The following is a 21,969-nucleotide window of genomic DNA, read 5'->3' as shown; positions in this document are numbered from 1 at the left end:
TTCCAAACCTTCCCTTCTCCCTGACCCAGCTCAGTCCTCTGACTCCTGCCAGAAGCCTTTCCTACTATACCAGGCCTTGCCTTTATCTGTTCCCATCTCTATACCAGTCTCAGGTAGAGCAGGTAGCTGAGGTAGGAAGCATCTAGAGAAGGAGGGTAAGAGGAGAGCAAGACCCAGCCAGCTTATCTGTAACTGAGTAGGGGCCTGGAGTAGAGAACTACTGAGAAGGCCTGAGGAAGTAGTCCTCTCTCTGGAATCTGTACCAGCAGGGATAGACAAACAATGGGAGCCCTGGTCAGAGGGCCAGGCTGATAGGGACAGGCAAGTGTTTCACTGGGGGTAGTAGCTAGGGCTGTGATCAGTGGAAGAGACAGCAAAATAGAGGAAAGGCCAGAGAGGTCTGGGCCTTTCTGGATGGTGAGGCAAAGGCTGAGGCCCTACCACAGATAACCTCCCTTGAGATTCTTGGTAGCAGGAGCCGGGCAGTAGGCAGGGTGACAAGATCTGATCATGAGTCACCAGAGAGCCCATTTTGGGTGCAGAAGCAGACACCCCAACCCCCCCTTGTGGAGCTCTCCTTATTAAATGGGGTAGTACTTCTTTGTGGCAGTTCTGGAGTGGCACTCATTGGAGGCAACCATAGGGCCTTTAGCATAGGCAGCTCCGCCCCATCCTTTACTCTCCTTCCTGGTACCACAAGTACACCTACACCTAGGAAGGGCCATTGTGGGTGGCTAGAGGTATTCTCAGCACCAGTTGTCATAGCCTGGCCCAAGTCATTACCTAGCCAACCAGCCTATCACAGATGAGGAACTCAGCATGGTGGGATAGCAGACACCCATTCATTTTGAGCGAAATGGGGCTTCCAGCATAGCTCTGAGCATATGAGCCTGAGCCTGCTCATATGAGCCTGCCTTGGTCCTGAAAAGTCCTCATGCTATCCTGGGTTCTCCTAGCACTTCAGGGGAGCAGTGTCTGGATCTGAAGCCCTGGCTAGGCACAGGCCACGTGCTGTAGGATTGACTGGCAATAAAATACACCAATTTAAAATCATATGTGAATTGCAGATTAAGACCACAAGGAGATACCACTACATAGAATTAGAATGGTCCAAAGAAAAAAAAAAAAACAAATAAAATCAACCCCTGGTCAGGATGGAAAGCAATTGGAACTCTTAGACATGTTTGGAAAGAATGCAAAATGGTGCAGCCACTTTGGAAAACCCTTTGGCATCTTCTTATAAAGTTAAGCATTCAGTGATGCCTGGGCGGCTCAGTGGTTAAGCATCTGCCTTTGGCTCAGAACGTGATCCTGGAATCCCGGGATTAAGTCCCACATCAAGCTCCCTGCATGGAGCCTGCTTCTCCCTCTGCTTGTGTCTCTTCCTCTCTCATGAATAAAATCTTAAAAAAAAAAAAAAAAAAGTTAAGCATTCATTTACCATATGACCCAGAAATCCCAATCCTACATATTTACCCAAGAGAAATGAACTTACCTTTACACAAAAACCTGTATGCAACCACTTATAGTAGCCTTATTCATATTTGTCCCAAACTGGAGATAATCCGAATGTCCTTCAACTGGCAAGTGGATAAACAAACTGTGATACATTCATACAGTGGGATACTCCTTGGCAGTGAAAAGGAAATCAAACTCTCAAATGTATGATATGATATGAGCAAAAATAGGGATCAGTCCCAAATGTGTTATGCTAAGTGAAAGAAGCCAGACTCAGAAAGCTCCATGATGTTATTCCAGTTACATTTTGGAAAAAGCAAACCTATAGGGACAGCAGACAGATCAGGAGTTGCTGGGCCTCGGTGGAGGTAAAGGAAGAGGGGATCAGCTACAAAGGAGTACAAGGGAACCTTTTGCGGTGAAGGAAATATTTTATATGTTGATTGTGGTGGTGATTACACAATTCTGCATTTATCAAAACTCATAGAACTATATACTGCAAAGGGTGGATTTTACTGTCTATAAATAATACTGCATTCAACCTAACTTATACACACAGGCACACATTAATCACAGCCACTGTTTCCAAGCACCTACTAGGCCCTGTGCCAGGGGCTCTGAGTGTTTTCTTCTGCGTCCACTCACTTGCTCACTCACTCAGCAAGCATTTATTGATGGCTCCACCAGGTGCATAGTACTAGTTACTCCTCCCTAACACCTTCAAGCCACATGGCTCCCTAAATTGTGTTGGTAAACTAGCAGGAAGATGTGGCCAAAGCCCAAACTTGGGGGCCTATAGGTTAGCTTGAAGGCCCTCTGTGGGTACATTTCCCCGGGGAGAGGGATTCCTAGTTTTTGTCACCCTCTCATGGGATTCTGCAACTCAGAAAGAGACACCAAGGTGAGGGACAAATCATAAGGACCTGGCGGGGGGGGGGGGGGGGTTGCTTCCCTCTCTGAGGTGCTGGTCTTGTACCAGCTGGCCAGGATATGCCCCTCACAGCTCTGAACACAGAGCCTGAACTGGGATGGAGAATTGGGGCTCCAGGCCCAGTTAGGACAGTTATTTGTTTTGTTTTGTTTTTTTGCTAGGTGGCTAGTTCTCCGCTTGGAAGCTATCTGTGCCCAGCTCAGATGGGAGTAATCCTGGCTTCTCTGGTAAGAATCCAAATGTGGGAACCCCCTGGATAAACCCAGTATATGGAGTATACAGTCATGGGATCACTATATGGCAGTAAAAATGAGCAAACCAGAGTTGCATATATCAACAAGGATCAATCTCAAAAATGTGGTGTGAAGTGGAGAACAAATGACATGGTAGGCAATATATGACACAATTTAAATATTTAAAAATAGTTGAACACCTTGTATTTATATGTGCAGATTGTTTAAAGAGATCAAATTACATTTAAAAATGCTTTTTTCAAAAAAAATTAAAAAATAAAAAATGCTTTTTTCTGTTTTATTGAGACAATTGACATACAGTACTATAGAAGTTTTAAAGTATATAGCATAATGACATGACTTACATATATTGTGAAATGATTATAACAGTAAGTTTATTTAACATCCATCATCTCAGATGAATACCAAAAAAAATATTTTTTTCCTTGTGATGAGAACTTTTATGACCAGCTCTCTCAGAAACTTTCAGATATACAATATGCCAGTGTTAACTATAGTCATCATGTACATTAAATATATTTTAAAGACACAAAATTGTACCATATATTATTATGGTTATAAACTTAAAAATATAAAAGCATTAACAAGAAAGATGCATACTAGCTTCAGAACTGGATTAGTTCTGGGGAAGACATTACAAAAAAAAAAAAAAAAAAAGCAAATACAAATACGGCAAAAGGCTAACATTTAACAAATTGGAGATGTACAACTTAAGTCAAGGCGATGTGTTGCATATTGCTTTCAGTTGAAATGTTTCATAATTAAAAAATAAGCCAGATTGGGCAGCCGCAATGGCCCAGCAGTTTAGCGCTGCCTGCAGCCCAGGGTGTGATCCTGGAGACCCGGGATCAAGTCCCACGTCGGCCCCCTTCATGGAGCCTGCTTCTCCTTCTGCCTGGGTCTCTGCCTCTCTCTCTCTCTCTGTGTCTGTCATGAATAAATAAATAAAATCTTTTAAAAAACTATTAAAAAATAAGCCAGAGTGAACCTTGAAAACATTATACGAAGTGAAAGAAGTCAGACACAAAAGAACACATTTTGTATGGTTGCACTTACATGAGGTGTCTACAGTAGAAATATACACAGAAAAAGAATAGTGGTTACCAGGGGCGGGGGGGGGGGGGGGGGGGGGGGGAAGAAGGATGGGAAGTTACTGTCTAATGAGTATAGAGTTTCAGTTTGGAAAGATGAAAATCTCCGGAGATAGATGGTGGCAATGGTTGCACCACAACATGAACATACTGCGTGCCACTGAACTGGACACCTAAAAATGTTACAGTGGTAAATTTTATGTATATTTTATCACAATAAAAATAAAATAAGCCCAAATAGGCAAATCTATATATAGAGAAAGTAGATTAGTGGTTGCCTAGCGTTGGAGAGGATGCCAGGAAAAATGGGGATCATGGGTAAGGAGGGCAGGGTTTCTGTTTGTGGTAATGAAATGTTCTGAAATTGATTGTGATCATGGATGCACAACTCTGCAAATATACTAGAAGCCATTAAATTGAATGCTTTCAATTAGTGAAGTCTGTATCTCAATTAATCTACTTAAAAAAAAAAAAAAGCTAACAGGTACCTGGGTGGCTCAGTCGATTAAGTGTCTAACTCTTGATTTTAGCTCAGGTCATGATCTCAGGGTCGTGGAATCAAGCCCCGCATCAGGCTCCATGCTCAGCAAGGAGTCTGCTTGGAAATCTCTCTCTCCCTTGCTCTCTGCCTCTCCCCCTGTACTCATGTATCCCCTTCTCTCCTCAAATCAATCAATCAATCTTAAAAAAAAAAAAAAAAAGCCAAAAGAAGGGAAATCCTTCCTGTGTGAGTTACTCTAGTAGAAGCCAAGGTCTTTCTGGTCTGAACCTGGCTCTGACACAGGTTTCTTGGAGTCATCAGGAGCCTCCAAGCCTCCCCCAACCCGTATGACATAAGGAAGGAACCCTGTCAGCCTGGCTCCTGGGGCTGGAGCCATTGCTACATCCATGGGGTTCTAGGAAGGAAGCAGAGTCATAGCCTCTGCAGAATGAGGTTAATGAGAATCTACTCCAGACTCCAGGGGTTTTGAGCCTTAATTAATACTTGTGAGGCTCTCGGTGATTGTGAAATCAGAGGTTTTATAAATCTGTACAGCAGTGGCCTTATTAGTACTGGCTCATTACTCCAGAGAAGGAAGCCAACCTTCTTATCACTGACTTAGTTCCTTGGAAAGACTGGGCCCCGGGTATCCAAGCCACACTGAAGCTCCTCCTGCCACCCCCCCGTCTTCCTTTGTAGGCCACCCCTGGGGGCTGACTGGTCTGGATCAGTCTGGGGCATCAGGGTGCCCCCCTCCCTGTCCAGAGCACTGTGGCCAGGCTCCTGATAGACAAAGACCTTCTCTGCCTGGGGGTCCGAGGAGGGAAACTAGACATTTCCCCCACAGCAGTCTTGGTGATTTTCGCTCTAGGCCTAAAGAAAGTGGAGCATTTCCTTTTCTATAAGTCTCAGGACTCTGATGAGAGCACCTGACACCTTCCCAGGTGGTCATCCTTTCTGTATTTGATGTGCCTCCTAGGTAGGATTGATCACAGGCAGGCTCTGTGGGTCCCTGAGGGGAGGACTGACTCTGCTCTCCACGCAGAGCAGTCTAGGGGCATGGAACCATCCCATTTTGCCTTCGCTTGTGTCTTTTCTGCCTACTGGCTCCTTCCTGGTCCCCTCAGACACCTTCCCCCAGCAGGACTCTGTGGCATAGCATCTTTCCTCCTTTGTTCTGGCACTGTCCACTAGGATAGATCCTCAGGTCACATCACCTCACACCAAACTCAGAGGCCCCTATTTATGCTAGGCATCTTGATGCCATGCAGAACCACCCCTACCTGGCAGAGCCTTGTTGCTCTTGGACTTTATATGGACTCATTTGTAACCACTGGGATGGTTCTCTGGCCAGAGAGGTGGTGATAAACAGAGGCACAGGCTGAGAGCCAGGATCTATGACCCCAGGTGCCCTCAGCTCTGGGGCTGGTGACACTTGACTTTAGGGACCCTGTAAATCTATGAATCTGATGATCTGTAGTCCGGGTTACCTCCCTCAACCCAGAGACCCATAGCCTCCAGTGCCTGTTGACCCTGGGGCTGTGACCCTGGGCCGGCCAGTGGCATGTAGGCCTCTCTAACCAACTCCTTTGATGAGCCCTGTTAAGACCTGGCACATGGGGTGCCCGGCTGGCTCAATCGGTAGAGCTTGTACATCTTGATCTTGGGGTGATGTGTTCCAGCCATGTTGGGCATAGAGTTTAATATTAAAAAAAATAAAAATAAACAAATAAAAATAAATTTGTTAATGACAACAAAAGCAGACCTGGCACGGCTTTCTCCTACATTCAATCTTGTTTCTGAGGACTAATCCCTGCCCTCCACATTCGCCTAGATATGTTACATCCTGAAGGTGCAACTTGTCACTCCTGCTGGATTGCTCTGAGGATTGTGAACATCATGTTCCATGTCAGCAGCCCCTCCCTTCCACTTGCCCTCTTAGCTTCCTGATGTACTCCAACATTGCCAGCCCGTAGCCAGGGCTGGTAGAGGTCTCTTCCACAGCGTTCTCACAGGATCAGTGTAGTATCATGGTTAGACCTATAGGCACTAGAGACACTTCTTGGGTTCAAACCCTGTCTCTACCTTTTACCTGCATGTGACCCTGGGCAAGTTGCCTAACCTCTCTGTGCATCATGTGTAAAATAAGGGCAACCATACTACTACTGCACAGAATTTTTGAGAGAATTAAATGAGATTATTGATGGGTAGTGCTGGGCCTGGCATACAGTAAATACCCAAGGAAGGTCAGTTGTCAATGATGCTGAACTTGCTGTGTCTGAATCTCCTTGAACCTCCATGGTCCTTATTTAAGAATATGAACTGCGTGTGTGTTTGGGGGCTAGAATATGTAGTGAGAGGGCACTGGGCATCTTGCTTAAGCCAACATGACCCCCATCTACAACCTATCCCCAGGCCTGTACCCAGCCTCTACCCCAGCCAAGGGAGCACTACCCACAATAGTTGGATGCTGAAACTCCCTCCCCAAAAGCTTTTCTGTGCAGCACACTCAGAGTAAGTGCCTCCCTGACCCTGCTGAGCACCTCACACTCCACCCAGCTGACTCTGAGGGTCCAAGGTAGGACAGTGAGGCTGCTTAATGAGAGAGTACAAGCTTTTGCCTAATCGGACCATCCCGGAGAGCTTGGAGAGGCCAGCTTATATTTATAGTTAAACTTCTCTGCCATTATGGGGCATCTCTAGTTTGGGAGCTCTTTTATTATGTTTTTTTTATGCCTTCTTCATGTGGATGAGCGGAAAAATAAATGAAAGGGAAAATCACAGTTTTGTGGTTAGGAAAAACTGCCGGGGCTAGGGCGGGGAGTGGTGGCAGGCTTTATGTTCATTGCCTTGATGGCACATCTAGGGTGTCCTGGGGCGTCAGCACAAGACATGACCTTTCCTGGGCATGGTTATGGGGTGCTCATGAGGCAGGGTGCCCTTGGTTATGGGAACAGACTGGAGCTTGAATCCTGGCTTTGCCATTTCCTCCTTGGAAGCCCTTGGGTAGGTCCTACCTCTTCAGGCCTCACCTGCCATACTTTTAAAATGAGATAACAGGCTGGCTCAACTTCCTGGTGGGCTGGAATGCACAGTCCCCTTGGAGATAACAAAGGGCAGCTTAGCAGCAAGAGCAGGAAAGGCTGGAGGCCCAATTCTGGCCTGCCCTAAGTGCGCAAGATCCCTGTCCGCATGCCTTTTGGGATGCATAGAACTGCTACCCCTTCCCACTTTTGTGTTGTGACCACTCCGCTGGGAGCAGGGGAGTCCAGGGTGACCAGACCAGGATGAAAAGAGCAATCCTTTCTGGAATGGGGACTGTCCTGCAGCCCCTCATGGAGATGCAAGAGTTAACATGGTCATAGTGGGTCACCAAGTTGCAGTCACAGATCTCCTTGGCGCATAAATTCATTTTAGGAGGGTGGCCTGGCACTTCTCACTACAGAGCAAGGCCTGGCTTATTTTAAGCTGGGTGGAACAAAGGGCTCGGTGTCTCTATGGCTTGTGGTCTGTGCACATGGCAAGGCTGTGGTGGGAAGGACATCAGGAGGCCCAGCTTTCAGCCCTCATCTGACCTACTGTGGGTCAGCATGCCTGCTGGGATGCCTATTCTCCACCCCAAAGGCCCAGCTTGACTCCCCTCAGGCTGAGTGGACAGGGAAGGTCCACCCATAGCTCCTACCTGAGGCACTGGAGCAGAGCAGGGCAGATACTAGGGATTGGCTGGATAGCCAAAGTCATGTCCAGAGGCTGTGGCTGGGTCAAAGTTACTCAGCCATGGTCTGTTCTGATCTTCAGTGGAGGGACTGGGACCATTTTGTGAGGTGGGAGAGCTGGGGCAGGGAGCAGGCAGGGGAGGGCTGAGGAGGGGCAGGAGGAGTGGGTGGGTATAGCACACAGCTGTTATACTTGAGCCAGACCACCTGGCTTTAAGCCCCAGCTCAGCCACTTACCGGATATCCAATGACCTTGGAAAATTACTGAACCTCTTTGTTCCTCCATTTACCCATTTATAAAATGGGGATAATGACAGTGACTTATACCAACAGCCACTGAGAAGGTTAAATGAGCGCAGTGTAAATCACTTAGAAATAAGCCTGGAACTTGACCAGTCCTCTGTGGCCGGTCCCTGCCCTGACCCTGCTCCCTGACCCTTGTGAGTAGATGACCAGACAGTCAGTCACCTGCAACCCTCTCCTCTCATAAGGGAGGAAGGGAAGGACTCTGGCCCCTAGGCCGGCAGTAAGGCCAGGGCAGACTGCCAGCTGCTGTGGCTCCACCTGGTTAGGGCAGTGAGCATGTGTAGGATTTGAGCCCATCTCTCCCCATAACTTCTTGGCCCACATTCTGCTGCTCAGGAAGGGACCTCGGCCAGGTTCTCAGCTTTCCTCCACAACTCTTGTCCTCGTTGTTCTTGTCAGTCTGCACTGTGTCTGGTGCCCTGCCGTGTTATTCAGGACCCTCAGTGACTCTCTGACACTTTGACTTTTCCTCTCAATGGTCCCTGGTGAGGGTGTATGCGGCTGCCCATTAACACACCCGATGTCCTTCATGGGAGCTGCTGCCCTTGACGTCAGCAGCTATGTCTATCAGTGGACTCAGGTATGTCTAGGCTAGTGCCCCCACCCCCAAAACACACCTGATTCCAGGCCAGGCTGTTTCACTACCCAGATGTGTGGCCTCCAACCAATCACTGGGCTTGTGGCCTCCAACCAATCACTGGGCTTCTCTGAGCCAGGCTTCTCCCTGGCCATGTAGGGATGATGATTTCTATCTCAAGAGTCATTTGAGGATTGGGCGAGAGAACAAATGGAAATACCCTGCCTGGGGCCTGGCATGCAGTAGCTGCTCAGCTCCTCCCACAGACCTCAGTGACTCATTGGGTTGCAGGGGACCCTAGGACCAATATAGCATGCCGTGCCAGTTTCATTTCCTTCATTTCTTCACACACGCACACACACACACACACACACTCACCAGCTCTACCAACTTTGTCCTTGTTCTGGCCTCTTTGCACCTCTTTTCTGACCACTCAGCCATTCTCCACACTCAGAATGAACTTTAGGACACGTGAATCAGATTGTGATGCTCCCTGCCTACAACCATCTATGGCTTCCCACTGTCTTCAGGGCAAGGTTCAGGTTACTTGACCAGACCCATGAGATTAGCGTGATCCATCCCTGCCAGTTACTCATCATTGTTTCCACAACTGCCCCCAGAGTATTCCGTATTCCACAAGTTGCTTGGAGTGACCTGTCCCTTGGACATGCCTTGCGCTCTATATCTCCAACTTTCATGTCGGCAGTTTATGGAATGAGCTGGGTTTGGCTTCTGCAAACCTCCTCTCCCTCAACTCTCTGTAATGGAAAAACTCAGGTAGTCATGAAATCTTTTCCTGCCACCACTGCATAATCAAATATATATCCTACTCACACCTCTCCCTACCTCACCATGGGAAGCCTCCAGGGGGCACCGCAGGTTTCAGTGTGGCTATTTTCTTTCTTGCTCCAGCTCATCTTCCATTTGCTAGCCACTTTGTTGCCCCTGTCTTTGTGGTTGGTTAAGGTTGGAAAGTGAAGTGGAGAGAGAAACAAGAGGTCCCAGAAGGGCTTCTTTTCCCTGGAGCTAGGATCTGACATTCTGGTTTTCCCTGTGGCACATAGATAACTTCTAGATTTTTCCCAACTGGGCACTTTCATGAGTGCCTCAGAGATCCTTCTCCCCTCTTCTCACTAGGAACCCCCAATCACAGTTCTCTGGCATGGGGTTCCTCTTCCAAGTGGCTACCTACCAATGGCCCACCCCAACCTCTTTCCCTGCCTTCTCACCTGGAAGGATGCTCTCTTGGGCAGGATTCATTTTTAATGACGTCTGTTGGTGGTTTGGGAGTGAGTGTGGAGCCCATGTATCTGTAAGCTGCTGTGAGAAGTTTGCATGTTAACATTCTAAAAATGTGGAGGATCCCCCAGATGGATTGTGAAGCAAGGGAGTGATCTGATTGGTGTCTCCTGTGACAAGAGTCTTTTGTCTCCTGGCAAAAAGACTATGGTGTTTTCTCTGGGATGGGAACTGCAGAAAACAGAGGAGCTGGCTGAAATGGTGGTGGGGCTGATGGACTGGCTACTGTTTTAGATGTAAAGAGAAATGAAAGGAGAGGAGTCCAATGTTTTTGGATTGAGTAACTGGATAAACAGAGGTGCCAATCATCGAGAGGGGGAAGTCTGGGGTGAAGCTGCCTGAGAGGACCAGAAATCAAGGTTCATTCTTAGTCATGCAGTGTTTGAGATGCTTGTGAGATACCAAGTATAGCTATCCAGGGGGCAGATAGATAAATGTAAGGCTTCCACCAATCCATATGGTGCCTTTGTGCAAATGAGAGAAGGACATCCCTTCCTTTAGGCAAATGTAGCCACCTACCAGGGCACATGGCATGGTGAGCAGAGCACAGCTGGACTTCAGCCCTGTGAGTCACCTTGGCCATGTACCCTGTGGCCCCAACAAACTACAATTCTGCATGGTAGCCCTGGATGTGCAAGTCTGGAGCTCAGGGGGGCATCCAGGACTGGGGAAGAGCCTTTAGCTTGTAGGGTGCTTATTTGGACGCAGGGTAGGTTAGTGGCTCACCAGCCAAAGTAGGGAGGAAGGACCAGGGATGTGCCCAGGTAAGTGAAGAGACCTTCCTTGTCAGAGCCAAAGTTCTCCTTCACTTCCTGCAGATGAAAACCTCTTCCTTCCCTGCAGGGCTAAGTAGCTATGAGCCCTTTAGTTTTGCTTTCTCTGGATTCATCCTGAGGAGTGACACAAAGGTGGGGCTTCATTCTCTTTCCCCTTGCACTTTCCATCCTAAATGCAGGGATGTTAACCTCTGTCACCATGCTGATGGTTGCAGTGCCCCTAGATGGGCTCTAAAGACAGGGTAAGCACCAGGTGGGGGAGGGACATTCAGAGTGTCCCTTGGCATCTCACAGGAGAGGAGCAGGAGTAGTCAGCCAGGCCACAAGGCTGAAGAAGCAAGCAGCCAAGTGTTCAATTGAGGGGCGATTGGCTCAGGCTGCTTTGGTTCAAAACCCAAGGCCAATTGTTATCACCTGGGTGACCTCAGTTATAATACAGCATCTATCTCATAGGGCTATGATGAGAAATGATTGAGTTTTCTAATGTCAAGCACTTAGTACAGTACTTCAAATCGTAAGCACCCAGTATTAGCTTATATGGTGTGTATGAGGAAGGTCCTTCCTGAAGCTCCTGCTAGTTGCTGACCAAAGCAGGCAGCAGAGGAAATGGCCTTGCTGAGCTGGTAAAGCTGGAGATGCTTTCTGCCTTCTCAAATTGGGTCCTTAAGAGGTCATATCCCCAAAGCCTTATGATAGTTGAGCTTGAGTCATGGCAACTGTTCAGGGCCTCTCCCCTTTGCAAACACTTTCAGGGAAAGTGATTTCACAACTCATCAGACCTGGTCCAGCACTGCTTAGCTCCCACCCCCTCTATTTTTTTCCTGGGATTGTGCCTGAGTCCTGATCTCATGGTTGAGCACTTTTTAATCTTCAGAGTAATAGGGAAGTAAACTCAGTGTGGGTCCCTTTGTTGCACCACCCTACACCTTCTCTTCAGCTTGCATGGGTCCTGATGAGTGCCTTAGACTCTCTGAGAAAATGTCTCCCAAATACAAAATACAAAATTAGTAAGATTCCTCATCTTTTAGGAAAGATCTGTTATAATTTAGTGGTTAAGTGAGCTCTGGAGTTGAATTTCCTGTCTCAGTGCTGCTTCTACTATGTACTGACTATGAGAACTTAAGTTACATGGCATCTCTAAACCTCAGTTTTCTTATCTTTAAAATGGAAGCAGCAATGGTGGCTCTTCCATGAGGTTTTGAGAGGATTAAATGTGGGGTAACCAATTCGTCCCTGTTTGGGACTCTCCCATTTTCACATTGAAAGTGCTACTTCGAGGGAAACCCCTCAGTGGTTGACAAACTAGGACAATTGGGCACCCCAGTAATGACATAATGCCCAGAAAGCAATTGGCTCAGTGCAGGAGGTTCATCCGGTTTCCATTCCTGTTGGCTGATACTATTGGTCTTTTCCCTAATTAATCTATCTGATTGGAATGTTGCCTGGGGGATATGGAGCCCAAGACTCTGTTCACTGTTCTGTCCTCCTCCACTCTAATGGCTTCCTGGACACCCCTCCATCCTCCCTGGGGCCTCAGTTTGTTCACCCATCAAATAAAGGATATGAACCTGAGAATCACTGGGGATTCCTCCCACTAAAGCCTATGAGATTTATTCAGGGATGCCCTCCCAGTGCCTGGTAAGGAAGCCTTGAATATAGATGGTACCATGCATGCATTTGTCTGCTTGACATGTCATTGAGCGAAGCCCACGCACATTCTAACAACACAGTCTGCCTCAGGAGAAATCTGAATTGGAAGTTTCATTTGCACCTTGATGGTGACGTTTTACCTACAGCTAGGGCTGATTTGACTCTTGGAAATCTTGACCTACGTGTTGGGGGGAAATGACAAGATAATTGATGTTCTTGTGTTTTCATGAGTTAGCAGTCAGCCCTGGGAATGAGTATGCCATCAAGAAGTGGAAATTTTCCCCCAGGAAAGCCTTTTCCTTGAGGGGATGCAAACAGTTGCTTCTTTTCCTAGGCAGGTGGAATCTAGGTTTTAACCCCTCTTGGCGGGACCCACCTCAATAACCAGATCTCAAGTCAAGCCAAATGTCCCAGTGTCCTGGACAGTTATGGGTATTTACGGGGTCCCCCAAGATCTGGCGTTGGTGACTCCTTGAGAGCATAAGTCCTAGATTATCAACCTCCCTTAATTGTATATCCTAGTATAGTACTGGACTCACAGAAGGTGCTCAGTAATAGAGCTGCTTTACTTTATCATTCCTGGGCACTTTCCTGTTTGGGGCCTCTGCATATATCCTGTCGAGATGCCTGCAACAAGCTCAGATGAGAAGGAGAGCTGTTTTATTTTAGCTCTAACAAGGAGGGTACTGCCCAGGTTGAACAGAGCTCCCCGGACTTTGGGATGTGTGCCCCTCTCAGATAATTTGATGATTGTCTAGTTAGGTCCTGGAGGATGAGGAGCAGTTGCCCCTGAAGAGAATAATTGGCTTAGGTAACTATCCTGGGAATGATTAATTTTGAGGCCAGAAATGAAGCTAGTCTCAGTACTGGAGGAGAGAGTGACTTCTTTTCTCTCTGGGGCTGCTTGAGAGGCCTCTAGATTCTGAGATACAGAGATGGGAGTTAATCATTCTGGTTTGCCTGGGACAGTCCCAATCTTAACACTGAAAGTTCTGCATACCAGGAAACTTCTCAGTACCAGACTAAGTGAGACAGTTGGTCACCCTTCATGGAGATGTCTGGGTGGTTCCAGCAGGGGACCAACTGCCCACATTGAGGCAAGAAATAGCAGGGGAGCTGATAATAGAGGCCCTACCAGACAGCTGCTATGGGTGGCACTTGTGGCAGCACTAACAAGTGCCCACAGTGGAGTCCATAGCAATGGCCAAAGACAAACCATTTCTGAAGCAAATGATTTTAGAAGACCTGACATCTGGCAAAGAAGCTTTTCAGGATTGATCTCTTGGCTCCAAGAAAAAGAAGAAGCCAAGTGGGGCCTTAGAGGTGCCCAAGGAGGCCACCAGTGTTCAATGAGTGGCCATCTCAGGGTCACTGGCAACAGACAGCCTCATAGCCAAAGAGCTGCCATATGTGTCTAGAGCACAAGTAAGTTACCAGGAAACTCACAGATTTTCAGAAGGGTTCACTTAGATAGGGTGCTAAACCCAGCCAGAGGCTTGCAGGAGTTCAAGTTCATGCTCTGACATGAGGCATGGGAGAGAAGTTTCACCCTAACTTTGTTCTGAGCTGGTACAGTAGACTGAATAATAGCCTTCCCCTTTCCCCCAAAGGTATCCCTATCTTCATTCCAGAACCTGTGAATGGTAGCTTATATGGCAAAGTAGATTTTGAAAATGTGATTAAGTTAATGATCTTAAGATGGGCAGATTATCCTGGGTTATCTGGGTGGGTCCTAAAAGTAATCACAAGTGTCTTTAGAAGAGGATGGGGAGGTCACAGAAGGAAGTTGGAAAGGTGATGTGATGTCAGAAGCAGAGGTTGGAATGATGTGCTTTGTAGCTGAGGAAGGGGCCACAAGCCAAGGAATACAGGTGGCCACTGGAAGCTGAGAAGGCAAGGATTTTTCCCTCAGGGCCTCTTAAAGGAACTAGCCATGCTGACACCTTGACCTGAACCCAGTGAAACTGATTTTGGACTTCTGACCTCCACATCCATAAGAGAATACATTTGTTTTAACCCTGAAGTTTGTGTTCATTTGTTATAGCAGCAATGTGAAGCAAATACTCCTGATGAGTTAGGAGTCACAGCATGGCCATGTGCTATTTCTCACACTTGTCTTCATAGTGCACCTCCTCACAGGGCTGAGAGAAGTGAGAGAACGCAGAGATCCTTTTCAGGATTGACCATCCTGAGGAATAGGCTGCTCAGAGTTTTAAAAGACCAGCACCTAGAACAGAACTTGAAACATGGTAGTTGCCAGAAAAAAATTGCAAAGTCAATAAATACTTTCAGTCTGGTAATTGAATTGGAATAGCTCCTGAAAGGAGAAGAAATGCCCACCAGGCATGACCAACATGGACTCTCATTGGAAACCATGGGTCCCAACCCTAAGAGTGCCCCTCTTCAGAGTCAAGGGCTTCAGGGAGTCTCACTGAATGAGTCAACTAGGGAAGGATTGCCAGGTAGTTTCAACCAAAACTTTGAACACACTTGAAAATTTCTCAACCAAGACACACTCTGTAACAAGAGAAGATTACTGAAAGTCCCCATTGCATCTCATATTTCACATGGTGCTATGTGACTTTTATTTATTTATTTATATTTTTTTAAGTTTATTTTTTTAGTAATCTGTATGTCCTACGTATGGCTCAAAGTCATGACCCCAAGGTCAAGAGTTGCATACTCTTCCAACCGAGCCAGCCAGCACCCCTGTTTCTGGGAAAATGGGAACTGACTTTAGGAAGCCATAGGAGGGGCAGCCCGGGTGGCTCAACGGTTTAGTACCCCCTTCGGCCTGGGGTATGATCCTGGAGACCCGGGTTCGAGTCCCATGTCGGGCTCCCTGCGTGGGGCTTGCTTCTCCCTCTGCCTGTGTCTCTGCCTCTCTCTTGTGTCTCTCATGAATAAATAAATAAAATCTTAAAAAAATAAAATCTTTTAAAAAATTGCTTAAAAAAAAAAAAAAAGGAAGCCATAGGACCCCTTCTTGGTGCCCTGACACCTGACTTGGGCATCTGCTGGCTCTTGACATTGAACACACAGCCACTCTGGAACTGAGCATAGAGATTAAAACGGTTTTCAAAAACTTGGTGGAACAGATTATTTGGCTGAAGATAAAAAAGTTATTCTTCCAGGCAGCCCAGGTGGCTCAGTGGTTTAGCATTGCCTTCAGCCCAGGCCTTGATCCTGGAGTCCCGGGATCAAGTCCTGCATCAGGCTCCCTGTGTGGGGCCTGCTTCTCCCTCTGTCTGTGTCTCTGCCTCTCTCTCTCTCTCTCTCTCTCTCTCTCTATGAATAAATAAATAAAATCTTTTTTTAAAAGTTATTCTTCTTACTAAGAAGAGTTTTGAGGGAAACATTGTGTCCAAGGTACCAATTTCTTCATAAGGAAAATTAGGGAGGTACCCTTTCCTCTGAGCCTTAGCAGCTAAGGTGACAACATGCAGGTTTGGATTGGTTTGTCACACATCTCTAAAAGGAGAGTCCAGAATACCCAGCTGCTATGTGAGGGCACCTAGGGGCTCATTTTGGCTGTTGAGAGAGAGGTCTGAGGTGATGCAGAGAGGGCAGCAAGGGGGCTCCTCCAGCATCTGTGATGAAGTTCCCACTATTTTTGTTCTGGCTCTGTTGTGACCCTTGCCCACCAGGGTGGGTACCCACAGAGCTCAGACTAGCTGTGCCTTATCCACTATTAAGCTCTGCAGTGGATTTGGCAAAAGTAGATGTTCCATAAATGCTTCCAGAATTTCATTGAATTATTCCTGCAGCTTGGGTAGTGGATACTTACATGATAAGCCACATGGTTCTGCTGGGAAAAGCTCTTCTTTCTCCTGGCCTCCTCTGTGGAGGACGGCATGTATCACTCTGGGCCCCAGGCCCCAACCAGCCAGCATCATTGATCCCAGAGCTGTCCTGGTCCATTGACTCATCCAGAGCCCCAGAGCACCTGTGCCAAGCAAATGGGAAGTTGGCTTTCCTGTTTCTTCCTCTCTTTGCTCCCTTCTTTCTACTCATACTGGTGGATCATAGGGTTGACCAGCCAGTGTTCTAGGTGCTAGAGATATAAAACAGGCAAGGACCTTGCTTGGAAAGCTCTTTATTGAAATGCACAGAGAAAGAAGTTTATCTTTGCCTCCCAAATAGATAAGCTGAGGAGACTTTATTATAAATTACCCAGAGAAGTGGATATTCACCATTTTGAGCCATCTGGCATCCATTTCTTCTTCCCTTTGTTTGTTTTTTTTCTTCTTCCCTTTGATGGTGTACTCCATATTTTCTTTGAATGTCCATCCTTCCCCCATGCAGCCCCTGGACTTCCCACCCTCTGCAGCTGCACAGGCGGGCCTTGATAGAATGAAGCCAGTCAGCATATCCCATCCACCTGGCCCTAGCGACTGGCTAATGGTTGGACACCAGACACAACCTGGAACAACCGGACCAGAGAGATTTTTGATGGGTCCCTGGGAAGATGTTTTCTTGATCGTCTGGAAAAAGACCCACTGACTCTTCAGGATGGTCAGAGTATGGACATAGTTTTGAAACAGCTTTGACCTCTTTATGGCTTTAAGGGTGGTTAGGCTGGGGATTAAGCCTGTATCCAGAGGCAGTCAGGCCTGAGAGAATCCCAGAACCTCCGCTGGAGCTTCAGCCACCCCAGGACTCTGAGGTTATGTGAGCCAATCCATACTCTCTTTCTTGTTTGCATTAGTTCGGATTGGGGTTCTGTGTCCTGCAGCTGAGAACATACTAGCTGATCTTACTAATGAGGAATTTCAAATCTGGCTGCAAGGTCAAGACCAAGGCAGTCTGAATATAGGGGAAATAGGGCCAGGCACTGGCTAGTGATCCATTCAAGGATCAACAGCCTTGTACTCCCAGCTCAGGAGAAGTGGGAAGGAGACCTGAATAAGGACAGAGGAGCCTAGGCAGGTGGGTGAGGAGAGGGCTAATTGTCCTTAGAGAGTCCCTTGCCTCAGCCTTGGCTGGCAGCTCCCTTAGTTTTAACTCCACCTGACTAGTAAATGCAGAGTGCAGTCCACTTAAAGAAATCAGAGCAGCTGCCACTTCAAAGCAGGAAAGATGTGTGTAGGTGGGTGGGGAGGAGGCGGATAATTATGCAGGGAAAATAGTTTTCTTGATATTCTTCTGGAAATGTACATGAAGCACAGGGAGCAGCAGGAGAGATGACAGGAAAGGGAAAATGTATTAGTAGAGGATGTGCACTGTGCCTCTCCAAAGGCGCATAGGATGGAGTGTGCAGCACACTGCATGCTTATTTGACCACAGCACCCTTTTCTGGGGAGCATCCCCCATATATGGGACTTCATCCATGGGTGACTAAAGGATTTGTTGCAAGGGATTGAGTCCTCCTTTTGTGTGTGTGTTTGTACAACACACTCACTTCCTAAGGACCAGTGGGTCTGGGTGCCATTTGCATTTCACACCTGGACTTTTCATGTTCTAGGAAAGGTAAAGGGAACTTATGCCTAGCAAGAGAGAAAATTGCAGCGTTCTAGGGAGAGCTAGGAGCTCTATGTGCCATCTCTTTGCCTTCTTGGGGGTCTGCCCACAGATTCCATGTCCCCTGCATGCTTTGAGTGGCAGAGGGATAGCACCAAACTTTGAGAAGCAGCTCTGAATCTGTGAACGTTGGATGCCAGTAATTATCCAGCTGTGAGTAAGCTGAACATTTCTTAGGGCTATTTCTGTGTAATTATAAATATTTGAGGGTATTAAACTCCCAGGTTACACATTGAGGGTGTTATTTGAGCAATGGCTGGCTGCAGAGTTGAAAATGCAAACATCCTTTCATTCTCCCCCCTGGAGCACTTAGAATATTTTATGGGATTCAAGAGAAAAAAAGTTTCAGTTGAGAAAAAACAAAAACAAAAAACCCAACAACCTGGAAGCAAAGTCAGTTGCTAATATTTCTAAATAGCTCTAAATCAAAAAAGAGGAATGTGACCACTTTACTTAATTGTGGTGGGTTTTTGATGCATTTTCTCTATGGGTTAGGAAAGCAATTACCATCAAACAACCTACTTGTGCTTCCGTTGTGATAAAATGTTCCCTCTAATGGGGCTGACATGCCAAGCAGAGGGCCTTTTAAAGCACTTAATTCTCCCGAAGTGCTCACACGTGTGTGGCTCCTTGGCGTGCACTGACTGGCTCCCTTTAAGGACTCTAAGGACTGTTGGGGTGCAGGGGGTTCTCAATAGGAGATAGGTCCTTTGAAGCAGCGGCTGAGGTCCGGGACACGAGCAAGGTCTGTGTTGCCCCGCTCTATCCAGTGCCCACATGAAGCCTTGGGAGCTGTCCAGCCTCCTACCCTCATACCCTTGGGCAACCTATCCTGTCCGTCCATCCCTTGACGTCTCCTATCTCCTCACCTGCTCCTCATCTGCATCCCACCCTCCCCTGGAAAACAGGGGCCATATGCCATAGACAAATGCACAACCTGTCCTCCCATCGTCTGCTTTGAACCTGTCCTTTCTTGCCACAGCTTCCCCAACAGTCCCTGGGGTTTGCCACTCATCTCCAGACCCCCAGGGCTCCCCGAGACCATGGCTCCTGTGCCCTTGAACAAACCCCCCAGCCTTTGAGGCTCCTGCATGCTGTTCCCCTCTTCTCGGCCCTTGTTCTGGGCTCCAGCTCACCCTTTCCCCCCTCAAATAACTGCCTTCATCTTGGGTAACTTTAACAGGGTGTGAATGGCCCACAGCCCGGGCCAGGTCACAAACTTTCTTGATGCCCTTCCACTTCCTGTCACGTCCAGGTTGCCGTGTCCAGACCTGACAGTCTTGGCCACTAGGGGACACCGTGGCCACACGGAGCACCCTGTGTCTCCCTCACCCTCGGCTCCTGCAGAGGCCTCTGCTCCCCAACCCCGAGGATTCTGTGGCCTCATTGCTGGCAGGGACCCTGTGGCCATCCCCCTGCCTCCCTCTCAGGCCCCTGTACCCCATCATCTCCGTCGCTCAGCCCCCGTGCCGACACCCAAGGCCCCTTAGCCAGCCCGGGAGAGAATCCTGACCTAGCAGCCTCCCTCGCCCCTACCCTGCCTTGCCTTCCGTCCCTAAGGTCGCAGCGAGATGCCGGTGAAGACCTGTTAACGGTGAAAGTTCTAAAGTGAAATAAGCAGACACCCCCCCCCCCCCCATGCGGGCAGCCGGCAGGGGCCGTCTTCTGAGACACCAGGGCAGCACCCCCGCTTGCTTCCCAGGGGCGCGGGCGAGGCGGGCGGAGACCAAATTCAAAATCGGTTTGAAAGCTGGAGGTCCTCACACAAAGGTGGGGGTGCGCGGGTCCCCTGCGATCGGGAGGCAGCGCTCCCCAGACGGCGCCCCAGCCGCCGCGCCGGGCCCTTTTCCAGCTCACCATCCTTGGATGAGGGAGCAGGAATAGGATCCGGGACAAAGAGGACCAACCCAGGTGGACCCAGGTCGCGGCTCCCGCCAGAGTTGTCTGCCCAGACGTTCGCGGGCCACCTGGTCCCCGCAGCGCGGGCCCCGGACGCCCCCTGGAGGCTGTGCGGGCTGCGGGCGCGAGGCCCAGACCCGGGAGGCTTGCTCCCACGTGGAACTTCCTGCTCTTCAGCTGGAAAAATTACCCCCATAAAAGTGGACAAAGGACAGGAACAGAAACATTTGAAATGAAATATAAATGCCCAATAAAAGTTTAATCTGACGTTTACATAGACAGGATCTGTTGCAAGCCATTACATGCATTGACTCCTTTACATCTCTCAACAGCACTACTAGGGAGAGACAGAGTACTCCCATTCTGTGAATGAGTAAACTGAGGCACAGGACTTGCTCAAGCCCACACATAACGTGTCAGGGCTAGGATGTGACCCAGCAGCCTAACACCAGACTCTATGGCCTTACTTGCTCACTACATGAGACTGAGTCTCAACATATGAAAAATATACACTCAGGCTAAAAAATAAAGTGTAAATTAAGACATTTCATTCAATAAATTTATTCTTCAAGTATTTACTGGATGGCTACTGTGAGCCAGGCCCTATTCAGGGTGCAGGGGAATGGATACCGAAACACACAAAACATTAACTTCTATTTCAGAGGGGAGAGACAGACAATAAATAAATATGAAACTAAAATGTACAGCAAGTAGGATAAGTGCTTGGGGAAAAATAGCAGGGTAAGGGGGAAAAGGAGAGCTATTTAAATCAGATGCTCAGATCCTTTTTTTTGAGATGGTGACACTTGAGCAGAGACCTAAAGGAAGTGAGGGAGGGAGCCTTGTGACTATCTGTGGGGAGATTATTCAAGGGAGAGCAAGGTCCCTGAGGCCAGTACTGAATGCACTGTCTGCATAGTCATCAGGAGGTGGTGGGCTCCTCTCCAGCTACTGCGGTCCATTGCCTGTGCCCAGGGCTGTGCTAGGTGTTTGAGGAGGAAATCTTGCTTGATAACCATTCAGCAGGGGTGTTCACTCACTTCCCTGCTACTTGGCCCCATGTGACAATTGTCCCTTATGAGTCTCTGCAGAAGGTGGGATGATGTGGAAGTGGAAGGGAGCGCCCCTACTAATGTTTGGGTGAGAATAACTGACCTAGATTTCAGGTCTCTGGGCTGAGACAGCAGCAAAATTTAGCCCTTTAAATGTGTTGAGAGAAGTTTCATTACTGGGGGGACCATCTAACCCTCCCCCAGACTCTGAGAGGGCAGCTTGCACAGAGGCCTGAGGGAATCTGGATGAGTACACCTGCACCTCCCAATGAGCCCAGCAGGGTCCACATGCTCTTGCTTCTATGTTCCCTTCCCAGGTCTTTCTGGTCTTTCTTCCTGACTAGATCTTGGAGGCACCTGGAGGTGCCACAGTGAGTGTCCCTTCAGTGAGCGTCCTGTCTGTTGGCCCAGGGTAGGAGGGCCAGGCTATGACTATAATCTGCATGGTCTCCTTTCCTCCAGAGACAAAAGCCCAAGAGTAAGGGTGGAGGGAGACCAGGTAGTCCCAGAAGAGCCAAACCTGATTCTTTCCCAGTGCCTGCTACCTGCTTCTTGCTACGGCCAAAAGGTCATGCTTTCCCTTACTGGTTTGATCTAATTTCATCCGTTTGAGATTAGATAAATTACTCTCTAAAAATTGCTTATGGAGCACCTGGGTGCCACAGTTGGTTGAGCACCCAAATCTTGGTTTCGGCTCAGGTCATGATCTCAGAGTCCTGAAATCCATCCGTGAGTTGGGCTTCATGCCCAGCTCAGAGTCTGCTTGAGATTTTCTTTCCGTCTCCCTCTGTCCCACCCCGCTGCATGTGCACGCACGCTCTCTCTATAACAGTAAATACATCTTAAAAAAAAAAAAAAAACCCTATAAAATTGCTTATGTTTTATATAGTGAACTGCTCTGTAGTTCAGTGTTGAAAAGCTTTTATTGATTCTTATGTCCACCTGGGCTCTTTCTGAGT

At 48.0% G+C, this 21,969-nt stretch overlaps 1 protein-coding gene across 4 annotated transcripts in view; it reads left to right on the top strand.

The window, feature by feature from the left end:
* ZFP90 (ZFP90 zinc finger protein) overlaps nucleotides 1-21,969 on the top strand; it is a 94,818-nt gene that overhangs the window by 39,139 nt on the left and 33,710 nt on the right. For all 4 annotated transcript variants that reach the window (XM_026011564.2, XM_072731630.1, XM_026011566.2 and 1 more), the window contains one exon: nucleotides 2,551-2,616. In XM_026011564.2, the coding sequence (XP_025867349.1) occupies nucleotides 2,593-2,616 (24 nt within the window). In that variant the 5' untranslated portion in view covers nucleotides 2,551-2,592. The remainder of the gene's footprint in view (nucleotides 1-2,550; nucleotides 2,617-21,969) is intronic.

This window comes from Vulpes vulpes, chromosome 12, assembly GCF_048418805.1.
Source record: "Vulpes vulpes isolate BD-2025 chromosome 12, VulVul3, whole genome shotgun sequence".
Classification (NCBI taxonomy): domain Eukaryota; kingdom Metazoa; phylum Chordata; class Mammalia; order Carnivora; family Canidae; genus Vulpes; species Vulpes vulpes.
Note: the sequence above shows the minus strand (reverse complement) of the source record. Positions and strands in the feature narration are given on the sequence as shown.